The sequence below is a fragment of the Papaver somniferum genome, chromosome 2 (assembly GCF_003573695.1).
Source record: "Papaver somniferum cultivar HN1 chromosome 2, ASM357369v1, whole genome shotgun sequence".
Classification (NCBI taxonomy): Eukaryota; Viridiplantae; Streptophyta; class Magnoliopsida; order Ranunculales; family Papaveraceae; genus Papaver; species Papaver somniferum.
This window is the reverse complement of record NC_039359.1, coordinates 50,815,081-50,827,495: the sequence shown is the minus strand read 5'-3', so window position 1 is coordinate 50,827,495 and position 12,415 is coordinate 50,815,081. Positions and strand designations below refer to the sequence as shown.

At 35.4% G+C, this 12,415-nt stretch overlaps 1 protein-coding gene across 8 annotated transcripts; it reads right to left on the bottom strand.

Moving 5' to 3' along the window:
- Window positions 1-2,373: 2,373 nt before the first annotated feature.
- On the bottom strand, window positions 2,374-7,264 carry LOC113347614. Of its 8 annotated transcripts, none has more exons than XR_003359133.1 (8): window positions 6,831-7,264; window positions 4,787-6,607; window positions 4,411-4,644; window positions 4,203-4,319; window positions 3,959-4,109; window positions 3,530-3,631; window positions 2,817-3,367; window positions 2,374-2,728 (listed from the first exon to the last, which is right to left on the bottom strand). XR_003359133.1 is itself a non-coding variant. In XM_026591279.1 (6 exons), exons 3-6 carry the CDS (start codon window positions 4,260-4,262, stop codon window positions 3,324-3,326), a joined length of 357 nt encoding a protein of 118 aa, XP_026447064.1. In that variant the 5' UTR covers window positions 4,263-4,319; window positions 4,411-6,607; window positions 6,831-7,261; the 3' UTR covers window positions 3,032-3,323. The 8 variants fall into 8 exon arrangements, 4 of the variants coding, with proteins under 4 accessions (XP_026447064.1, XP_026447065.1, XP_026447066.1 ...); XR_003359134.1 differs by having other exon boundaries at window positions 4,411-4,641; XR_003359135.1 differs by having other exon boundaries at window positions 4,913-6,607; window positions 6,831-7,263.
- Window positions 7,265-12,415: the final 5,151 nt, after the last annotated feature.

The following is a 12,415-nucleotide window of genomic DNA, read 5'->3' as shown; positions in this document are numbered from 1 at the left end:
ACTTGATTTTTCGGAGTAATCTCACCAAACAACTTGATAAACAACTTGATTTTTCAAGATAATAGATCCTTAAATAGCCAAACAAAGAATTGATTATGAAACCCTAAGCCAAACACCTTGATTCTTTCAAAAATCAATTGATCGGAGATGCACCTTGATAGATCCTGGAATTGATAGCAAGCAAACTTGATTTTTCAAAGTAATCTCACCAAACAACTTGATAAACATCTTGATTTTTCAAGATAATAGATCCTTAAATAGCCAAACAAAGAATTGATTGCGAAACCCTAAGCTAAACACCTTGATTCTTTGAAAAATTAATTGATCAGAGATGCACCTTGATAGATCCTGGAATTTATAGCAAGCAAACTTGATTTTTCAGAGTAATCTCACCAAACAACTTGATAAACAACTTGATTTTTCAAGATAATAGATCTTTAAATATCCAAACAAAGAATTGATTGTGAAACCCTAAGACAAACACCTTGACTCTTTGAAAAATAAATTGATCAGAGATGCACCTTGATAGATCCTGGAATTGATGGCAAGCAAACTTGATTTTTCAGAGTAATCTCACCAAACAACTTGATAAACAACTTGATTTTTCAAGATAATAGATCCTTAAATAGCCAAACAAAAATTGATTGTGAAACCTTAAGCCAAACACATTGATTCTTTGATAAATCAATTGATCAGAGATGCAACGTGATAGATCCTGAAATTGATAGCAAGCAAACTTGATTTTTCAGAGTAATCCCACCAAATAACTTGATAAACAGTTTGATTTTTCAAGATAATAGATCCTTAAATAGCCAAACAAAGAATTGATTGTGAAACCCTAAGCCAAACACCTTGATTCTTTGAAAAAACAATTGATCACAGATGCACCTTGATAGATCCTGGAATTGATAATAAGCAAACTTGTTTTTTCAGAGTAATCTCACCAAACAACTTGATAAACAACTTGATTTTTCAAGATAATAGATCCTTAAATAGCCAAACAAAGAATTGATTGTGAAACCCTAAACCAAACACCATGATTCTTTGAAAAATCAATTGATCAGAGATGCACCTTGATAGATTCTGGAATTGATAACAAGCAAACTTGATTTTTCAGAGTAATCTCACCAAACAACTTGATTTTTCAAGATAATAGATCTTTAAATAGCCATACAAAGAATTGATTGAGAAACCCTAAGCCAAACACCTTGATTCTTTGAAAAATCAATTAATCAGAGATGCACCTTGATAGATCCTGGAATTGATAGCAAGCAAACTTGATTTTTGAGAGTAATCTCACCAAACAACTTGGTAAACAGCTTGATTTTTCAAGATAATGGATCCTTAAGTAGCCAAACAAAAAATTGATTGTGAAACCCTAAGCCAAACACCTTGATTCTTTAAAAAATTAACTGATCACAGATTCACCTTGATAGATCCTGAAATTGATAGCAAGCAAACTTGATTTTTCAGAGTAATCTCACCAAACAACTTGATTTTTCCAGATAATAGATCCTTAAATATCCAAACAAAGAATTGATTGTGAAACCCTAAGCCAAACACCTTGATTCTTTGAAAAATCAATTGATCAGAGATGTACCTTGATAGATCCTGGAATTGATAGCAATCAAACTTGATTTTTCAGAATAATCTCACCAAACAACTTGATAAACAACTTGATTTTTCAGATAATAGATCCTTAAATAGCCAAACAAAGAATTGATTGTGAAACCCTAAACCAAACACCATGATTCTTTGAAAAATCAATTGATCAGAGATGCACCTTGATAGATTCTGGAATTGATAACAAGCAAACTTGATTTTTCAGAGTAATCTCACCAAACAACTTGATTTTTCAAGATAATAGATCTTTAAATAGCCATACAAAGAATTGATTGGAAACCCTAAGCCCAAACACCTTGATTCTTTGAAAAATCAATTAATCAGAGATGCACCTTGATAGATCCTGGAATTGATAGCAAGCAAACTTGATTTTTGAGAGTAATCTCACCAAACAACTTGGTAAACAGCTTGATTTTTCAAGATAATGGATCCTTAAGTAGCCAAACAAAAAATTGATTGTGAAACCCTAAGCCAAACACCTTGATTCTTTAAAAAATTAACTGATCACAGATTCACCTTGATAGATCCTGAAATTGATAGCAAGCAAACTTGATTTTTCAGAGTAATCTCACCAAACAACTTGATTTTTCCAGATAATAGATCCTTAAATATCCAAACAAAGAATTGATTGTGAAACCCTAAGCCAAACACCTTGATTCTTTGAAAAATCAATTGATCAGAGATGTACCTTGATAGATCCTGGAATTGATAGCAATCAAACTTGATTTTTCAGAATAATCTCACCAAACAAATCTCACCAAACAACTTGATAGCAATCAATTAACCACCAAATTAAACATAGTTCCCGTCAAAGTGTAAATCAAACATCGACTCACTTAGAAACGTTAACTACAAATGCAAGTACTAAAAAAGACAAAGATGCAAGTACTAAAAAAGACAAAAGATAGATTCCGATGACGATGATGAATTCTCCTTCCTTCAACCGTGTCTTCAATTTTCACACCAGGAGAACATCTTCAACGATCAGAATCACCACCACCACAGCCAATGCCGCCTCCACCGCCGCCCCCGCCACCGTTTTCTTCACCAGCAGGAACGACTTGCCTTGGCCTATCCCTCCAAAGAAGACGAACAGCAGTTATGTCTGCAGCAAAACAAAAGAACCAGTCAGAAAATAGATCTGGAATTACTTTCCATTTTATCTCAAAACAAGAATGGTACTTGTTAATTACCTATTTTGTTTTGCTTAATTGGTGGAGATGCTTCTTCCTCTTCTTTACTCCCCTTCTTGCTACCCTCTACTCCCTTCTTGCCAGCCTCTCTGAAAATTTGAAACAGCTCCAAGACCCATCTCTAAAACCCCTATCAGACTTATTTTCAGATTTAGAAAAACTAAGAAAGGAGTGTTGTATTTATAAAGCAAACCCTAGTGGCTAAGGGATATTTCAGTCAAGAGAGAATAAAATAAAACAAAACCACTTTTATTTATTTTTACAATCTTGGGGTACTTATAACTCAGTAAAATTTTACAAAATCACCAACTTCTGATAAGATTTCCACTGATTTTTACAATTTTTTCACCATCCTGTTACCAAAATCTTCTTCAGCAGTAGCCTTCACTTCAAAATTACCATTCTTCACCACCAGGAACCAAAATTACAACTTTCTCAGAAGCTTTCCGCTTTCAAGTTCTCCAAAGAATCATTCACAAACATCCGTTTCTCCCTCTTCCTCTTCCTTCACGAACCCTCCTTAAACCATGGTAATGAAACGTGATGCTCTCCTTCAAAAAAAACACAAAAAGGACAAACAGCAGCTTTCTCAGAAAAGAATCCGAGTACAAAATGCAAATCAAAATTAAACATATCAAACAAAGATCGCAGACACTTATGGTTTTAGTATCTCGTCTATATGAATCAAAATTCATGAAAATTGTAATGGCTACCTCCTTGATACGATGCTTCCCAAGAGGATGCTTTTGTTAACCCATATGTGGCAGGTAAGACCATACTATCAGAGCATACATTCAAAAGCTTAAGCAAGTCTCCTGCACATAAACGGATGGACAGAGATATCAAATGCACTGATGAAACAACAATAAGAACAAATAGAGTATTTCCCAGAAAGTAAACCAATCAACAGACATTCATTCATTCATCACATACAGACATCATCAAAGACTAATGAAGCAAAAAGAACTAAACAGGGAAAAATCCAGGAATATCAATCAGCACTTGCGAAGAGCAATAACTGGGTATGCAAAATAAAGCAAAGAAGTGCAACCCACTATAAAAAGAGCATCACTCACTTCACAAGATTACAAACAAACCCATGCCAAATGCTTGCCCTAATCATCATTAAGATAAGAACATACCAAGTTTTGAACATGGAACTAACAGTCTCCCGATTAATAGACTTCGAATTAAGTGAACTAATGGAGAATAAGTTGCTCTTTCTGAATCCAACAAAGAGATCCACATGGCGCCAAGTGTTTCTGCTGTATTAGCTTGAGCCTCAGGAGAACTCTGAATCCATTAAAACGTCATAAACATAAGGCTTGTACTCTTTCATAAAAAAACTTTTAACCACACCTGGAAATATGAGATTTTGAAACTTACTGATGGGTTCAGTTTGTCCACAATAATTTCTAGCAAATTGCTATTAGCTGGCCACTCCATCACGTGTATGAAATTAGGATAGATACGATCATTGGCGCCAAGGAGTCAAACCAACACCTGCAGATGAACACCTCGTCAAAACTCAGGAGATTATCAATTTATCATCCTTATCCTTGGCAGAAAAGGAAATTTTGCAATTGTTACTGACCTCCAGGATGGATGAGATTCCTATCAGATCAACTAACTGCCGAAGTACATCCTAATGAGCCTAAACGTTCAAATAAATCCCTTATATTCTGTGCATCCTTATGCTAGCCTTCCTTCCTTGAAACTCCCAGACTGGATATCTTCCACTGGCGTTTATCTGATGCCTCTCCAGCAAAGCAGAAGATACAGCATCATATACTTCCTCGCCCATTCATCTTTCAGCTCTCTCAACCTGCTGCATCACACAGAATTGACAGTACTCTTCATATTCCCGCAGTGAAGGTTATTTAAGGGAGAAGATAATTTACTCAAACAAATCCCTTGGTCGAGGATAAAACAAAGCTAGGAGGATAAAAAGGAACTGGACACAGATGTACATGAGATGTGCTTGACAGAATAATTAAGGATGGCTTCTAACGGCAATCTTCCCACCACATTCGCAAGCCTAGTTTCTGAAATTCGTGACTAGCCAAAGTATAGAAATTCCAAAGTTGGACCCAGACCTATACCAACATCTGCACCGTATTCCACTTCCAAGTGCTTCTGGTGGGCATGAGCATCCATCCTTTGAACAGCAGAGTTTAGGATGTGGATCCAGTGAATTCGAAACTTTTCCCGATTAAAGTTACACACAAGTGAGCGCCTATCACTACTAGTGGTAACAATCTGTCCAGTTCCACCAGAGTGGATGTGACTACTCCAAGTTATGCTACAGTTCCACTGTTGTCAGCATACCAGAGAGATTGATGTTCTGATGAAGCTACAAGGCAGCCGTCAGTGATACTTTCCTGTTTTTATGTAATACTATATACTCCGGGCCAGAAGCTTTTGCCTGAAATCACACCATTTTTTTTCTTCCTTCACTTGTAACTGAAGAATTGCTTGATAGAGAGGGTCAATCTTAAATCTAGATCTCTTCCACCTAAGAAAATTTTAACTTCTAATGGGAATCATCAACACCACTTGATCCAGGATGCTCCTTACCGACAGATGCAGAGCATGAGGAACTCTCTGGATAAGAAAGGAACTACCTCTTCCTTCACGAACCGAACCCTTAAACATGGAGGCGATGTCGGATGCTAAGTTGGAATAGCAGCATATGTAGGCTTTGCTTTGAAATCTGATTTAGAATAACCAGGAGGTTCTCCAAAGAAGTATAACGCAACTTGCAGTTACCTTACAAAGACTGACAGAGGCGTTCCTTCCCAACGTAGGCTGGTTGATAACGAAAAGAAACTAGCAAACATTGCAAACCTCTTCATTATAACAAGTGAATAATCTGATAACCCGTGATGCTCTACAACCTTTCCTTACGAAAACTGGCCGTTGGAAGCATAATTAAGTACAGATTTCACTACTCACTTTCACTAGAAAATGCCAAAACAGATTCTCTTTCACTGAGCTCCATCATTATTTAACACAGGGTGTGAAAACAAGTTCTCTTCCAAACCAGACCAAATATTGTTACTCATGGAATTCACCATATCATTTAATGTTGCATTCTTGGCTTCTGGAAAGCTTCAGTCGGTTCTATTTCAGATGTGTGTGATTTCTCGTCAAAGTGCGAACGGAATCCTTCTCAAGTTTGCACTTCCACATTTCTGAAGATCGAGGCTTATGCCTAAGTTAAGATTGTAACATAAGCATCTAAAACCATCATTCATATTCAATTTCTGCTGTGAGCTAGACGAGACCTGATTGTTACTAATCCATAGGCTATTTTTCTTCATATCCAGATTTTTCATCCTTTTCTCTTGTGTCTGCATCTTAAGGATGGCTTCTAACGGCTTTGTTATTGCAGTGACTGGAGGAACCTCCCTATTCTACCATCTCGCTGTTCAAGTGCTCGGGAAGGCTATCGTTCAAGATCTTTTCGACCTCCTACTCTCTTCAGACGAGTTCTCCTTCTCGTACTCTCTGTCAGTGTCGGAATCAAGGGATTATCAGGTTGGGTTTCCTCATGAATGATTTCCTTCAGGAATGTTCCTTCGGGCAACATCATAACGACTCCTTCTGATGGGCTGTGCCAACATTGCTGGTGTGAGCGGAACGTCGGGTAACCATCAATCCTTCCTGGTCCTAGAATTGCATACATGGCATAAACAACACCCTCTTTCGCAAAATGGTTCAAGAACATATCAGGAAGCTCATTCTACGTGATACACAAAGCTGATGATACTAGCACATGGTGATCCTTCCTAGCAAACACACCGGTCAGAAACAGCAAGACCATTCAAAATTTAAGTTAATATCATTCAAAATGACCCGGGAAGCCTAACAAAACTACCTATATGGATTCAAATTGTTAACGGATTCAAGTTCATATTAAAGTTTTTGAAATGAAACAATCAATACGGTTCCAATTCAAATTTTTAATTGGATTCACAAATAACAATAAAAAGCCTGATTGATGAGAGATACCTTATGCATATGCAATTAGCAATCTGGACATATAGATTGATGCTGCTGCTGCTGCTCTCTTCATCCAGACTGATTGATTGATTAATGGATTGAAATCAATACAAAAAGATCCGCAAGTTTCAAATTAAGAGATGATAAGTGTTCTAGACTATGAATCCAATCAAAGTTTGTACGTTTTGAGTAATTGATGAAGAAATCTAAAGGAGCCGCCTTTGGAATGTTTTGAGAGATGTAGAGAAGGCTGTAAATCCAAATTGACATTAAGAAAACCAGTGATATAGATCAGAGAAGATGAATTTGAATCAAAGGAGGAACCTTTATGAGGATTTGATGATGAATTTGAGTTTTTCCAATTTTGGATAGAAGAAGAGAGGAGTTTCTTCCTGTTTCTACTGGGAACTTCACATTGAAAAGAAGATTGGTTAATTCAGGATGTTTCTTCCCAACCCTAATTAACTAATTTTACTTTTTTACACCCCGTAAAAGTAAAAGTAAGGAAACATTTGGGTGGAAAGTAATTTCCAGGTTGACTTTATTCAATCGAGTTTGACTCTGTCGAATTACTGCCTTGACTTCAAGAAGAAATGAACATCAGCAGGGGAATGCATAAAAGAAAATACTCAATTCATTGGTGAAGTAGAGCCACCAATGAGTATAAAGATTTCGGATTCAATTGTACACGCAAATATTCAATGGTCATAGACAGATTGTATCAAACCCACGATAGACTAGAAAACAGACAAGTATGCCAAACAAGACGCTAGCTTTATTTTAAGCAAATATGATAACTTATTAATCAATACTCGTCCTACTATAATACGTCAGACAACCATGGAAATAAGACAAAAGCATTGATATATCGCTTCTCTTGCTTGTCGATGTGGTGTATGAGTGAGGGAGTGTGCACCAACCTCTCAAGTTTCCGAACTGAAGGTGCATCTGAATTTTCTTATCACGAGCTTTAAGAATTAATGAAAATTAGCAAAAGAAAATCTGGTATATAAAGACTACTATCAGGAAAGGTGGGAGGTGTGCCACAACGAATTTAATTTAAATGAATCTTTTTACAAGAATGACATTGCTCCAATATCTGGTTGTTCCTTGTGTTAAAATTACTTTAAAACTTTGCACCACTTGTTTCTCAATTGTAGTATTGTTGCTCCTATTTGGACTTTGTTGTATAAATGATAGGAAAGGGTCTTAAAACAGTTGTGTTCTATGGTATATAAAATGGTGGCATTAGTTGGAGTTATATTATTCCATATAGGTAGTTTGGTGTATATGGAATAGTAGAAAAAGGTGGATTCATGGAAAAGAAAGGTTTGTTCTTCTTAAAACTCTTGTCTTGGCAATAAGGAGAGTTAGAAAATTTTAGTTCACTGCTACACGTAAAGATGATCAATCTAATTGTACGCATGAGATATTGGTTACGTGGAATTATCCTAGGAATGGTTTTCATAAGTTAAATACGAACGATTTGTTTTCTAACACTTTTTTTTTAGGTATTGGGGGAATGGTCAGAGATGGGGGAGGTTCTTTTGTGACAGGTTTTGCTAAACATATTCGTCATAATTGAAGCAACATGCCGAGGTGTAGGCTGATCGTGATGGCTTTCACCTTGCTATCTATTTGGGGATCAAAAAACTTGAAATCAACTTTGTTGAGACCAAAAAATAAACTAGGTTTTAACATAGAAAACCAAAAAAAATACTCAATCTTCTTCATTTATTTATATATAAAAAGAAATGACAAAACTTAATAATGCATGCACTCACTATTTAAAGTCCAAGTTGGACAATTGATGATATCAAACATTTGTATTGAACAAAACCTTACCAAGTACCGAAAAACCAATGCAATAGCAAAGACTGTATGATGTTTATATCATTTTTCTCAAAAACTTTAATGAAATATCACACTTTTATGTTTGTTGTTCTTAAATATGAGACAAATTGCATAATTAAGTGGTTTTAGTGCACGGGTTCTTCGATATTTGGTAAGGTTTAGTGGAAATTAATTATGTTATAATTAACAAATTCAAATACATGAAATATTCGACATATTAGTAACAAAATAAATTTCTCTTCTAAGACATACATCATAATTGTTAAAAATGATTTCAATGAGGATGACAAATTTGTTTCAAAACATATATTCTTCTTAAAATAAACTCGTCCAAAATCGCCCCTCGTGAATTTTTTTTTTGTTGTTGTGGCTGAAATCCATGTTTTTCATGTAAAACCCAGCATTCTTAAGAATCGTTATTCGTTCTTCTGTTTAGGATATAATTTAGGAAGTGTCTAAATTAGCGACATGTTTAGAGGAAATATTTTTAAATTTGGTAATGGTGGTATATATTTTAACATGTCGTTGTTGCTGAATTTTATTTGAATTAATATGATCATTTCAACTCTCCTACAAAAATGTTACATCTATAACCTTGCCACAACTTCATTAAGAAGACCAAATTTGATGTTATCCAAAAAATGTTTTCACTGCACGAAGCATATTCTTCCAACCTAGAAAAACAAACACAAAAGAAAAGCTTTTTTTCTTTCAAGGAAGTAAAAGAACATCAAAAGTAGAGAAAAAAAGAGCAAACGTTCACCATTCTATGATCTCTGGATGGACGCAAGCAGGTAATCTAAATCGAAACCAAGATCATCAATCTTTGAATCCTTACAACTCCCTCGAGAAAGACAAACCACCTCTTTTAACACACACCTCAGAAAACTTCACCCCGTTCAAGAGATCGATTCGGACCTTCTATAAAATGTTCATCGCCAATGTCATCATCATCATCTTGACGTTGTTGAGTCAGTGGAAGGTTCGTATCCGCGCAGATCAAGTTCACGAGACGCATATCTTAAGAAAGAAGAAAGAGAAAAACAAAATGAAGAATTCTGCAGAAAGAACCGGAGTTAAAACCGGATCGGGTTTTTAATTGTTTACCTCGTATATATTTTTTGATCGGACCATAAGCTCCTCCTCCTTGTCTTCCTTTTGTAAAAACCTTCCCTTTGTGTGATAAATAGAAGTAACCAATAGAGCCTCCCATTATCACTCAGTCACAGTTTGAATGATGTTTTTTTTTTTTTATGTTGAGAAGAGATAAAAAAGAAAGGAGGAGGGGGCTGTGAAAACCCTAACTCCTCTATTTGTAATCTCAAAAGAAATATTTTACCATCACTGTAAAAAATAATTACTTATTTGGTTTTAACTACAGAAAAAAAAACTTTTAATGTTAAAAAAAAAATGGATTCACCAATAATAATCCTTCCCTCTTCCAAGTGTAAAAAAAGTATACAATTCTCTCCCTCCCTCCCTCCCTCTAGCTTCACAAACCCTTGAACCGAGAACTTATTTAAAGAATATAATGCAACTTTCTCTACCTAAGTGACCCTCTTGGTGTAAACGAAATCTTATTTTTAAACGAGACTTCACGTAACGCAACTTCCGCCTCTTTTTCAGCACCAACCTCAACCACTTGTTGTTGTGGAGTGTCTCCGATTCCTTATTTATTAACAGGTTGTTCATGAATAACGACTCTAGGGTTTTCAGAGTTAAATTAGTGCTTTGTCGGTGTTCCTGCGAAAAACAACAAAAGATGAGTCAAATGATCGAATTTTAGATAGTGCTAAATAAGGTTGTCGATCATTCAGACTTGTTGAGAATTTGTTTTAAGACTTAATAAAGAAAATAAGGAAAATATATACAAAAATGGTGACAAGATGAAGAGATGACCGGGAATCGGGATTCCACTGCTTTTCATGTTCATGGGGTTCATAAATTAATACTAGACATCTATAGCTCAAAAAAAAAAACAATAACTCTATTCTTTGCCAAAGTAGATTTCATAAATTCGTAAGTTGTGAGCATGATGCATCAAAAGTAATTAAAACCAAGCATGCGACATCAAACAAAATAACAAATAATTAATAGAAATCATAAAACAATTAAATTCTATGCAAATAGTTATAAAAAAATTATTTTAATTACCACACGAACGAAACACAGCCTCCTCCATCGTCCCAGTGATAGGTCTAGCTCCGCATGATAAAAACACACTCAAAGGAATTTTTTATTGCTCAAAAAGTGTGTACAAAGGTAGAAAAGAGAGAAAATAATTAAATCCAGAATTTCGAAAACGCTTTATAGGCGTTACAGAAGAACTGTTACAATGTAAGCTTAACTCAAAAATCTGTTGCGAAGCTCAGAACAAGTGTTACAAAAAACTGTCGCGGACACTGTTGATAAATGACAGTTCTCGGCAGCACTATGTTCTTCGTCCCCTTCTTCACCAGCAGAACTGGTTCTTCTCTGCAACTTGATTTCTCTCGATCCTAAACCCTCTGTTGGCTCCCCTATCACTGCGTATCCTTCTCTGAGTCCCCAGCAAACTATATATACCTTCACAGCAGCGAGAATCCTTCCTATTAACACAAAAAAATCCCCAAAATATTCTCATGCAGGCCATAAACTCGGGAATATTTTCTTTCCATTCTTGTCTTCTCACGCGTTGATTTTCTTCCAGCACCCTCTTAACAGGATCCTATACATTCCATAATTAGTGTAACATGTTGTAGACTCGTGCAAACTTCCCAAAACAACATATCAGAGAAGTCCGAGTATCTTTATCTTCCAGCCTCTGTTTTCTAGCATCCACGTATACAGCCCAAGTTTATCGAATCCAATTGACTTACTGATGTGATTTGTAGATAGTGATAAAAGTGGTTCGATTCTCAGACTTGTGAAGGATATTAATTAGACTTAAATCCTAATATTAAAATAGAAAACTCACTAAAAATTATAGCAAACTCAATCAAAGATGATATCAATACTAAAAGAAACCCTGAGGCTAAGATTCCACTATTTTCCAAGTTCAAAGTGATTAAACCAATACTTATATTTATGCAATTTTCTTGTTTAATTTGATTCTAAAATATTGCAACAAGTAGATTTTCAAAAGTAATAATTGTAAATACCAAGTATGAAGCATCAAAAGTATTAAAACTAAGCATACTCCATCAAAATAGATCACAATCACTCAAATAAAAATCATATTCAATAATAGTTCAAGGAAAATAATCATATAATTATTGCAAATAAAAAGATAAAATAGAATATACCACTTTTTTGTTGGAAAAATAGCTTCCTCTATCGCCTCAGCAATGTGGTTTAGCTCCTCATATTAATCATGATCTCAAAATATGTGTTTGTTGCTCAAAAGATGATTAAAAGAGTGAAAATTAATAACACAGACTGTTTGCAACAGTGTATTGGTGTTGCAAAACAGCTGTTACAATGGAACTGTTACAGAAAAACTGTTGCTTTGTCGCTGATTTAAGACTTCCCTGAGATAAGACTGCCCTGAACAGCTTAATGTTCTTCAGCTGTTAAACAGTGACACTTTTCTGCGACTGTCTACCGAGGCTCGATGTTCTTCAGCTGTTCTTCTTCTTCAACAGCAGCAGTAGCAGAAACAGAGTTTGGTAAAGATCTGATTTCTTCTTTTCTGGCTCTCCTTAGGTTCCCAAACTCTCGACACCTCTTCTATATGACCCAAGACATCTATTTATATCAAA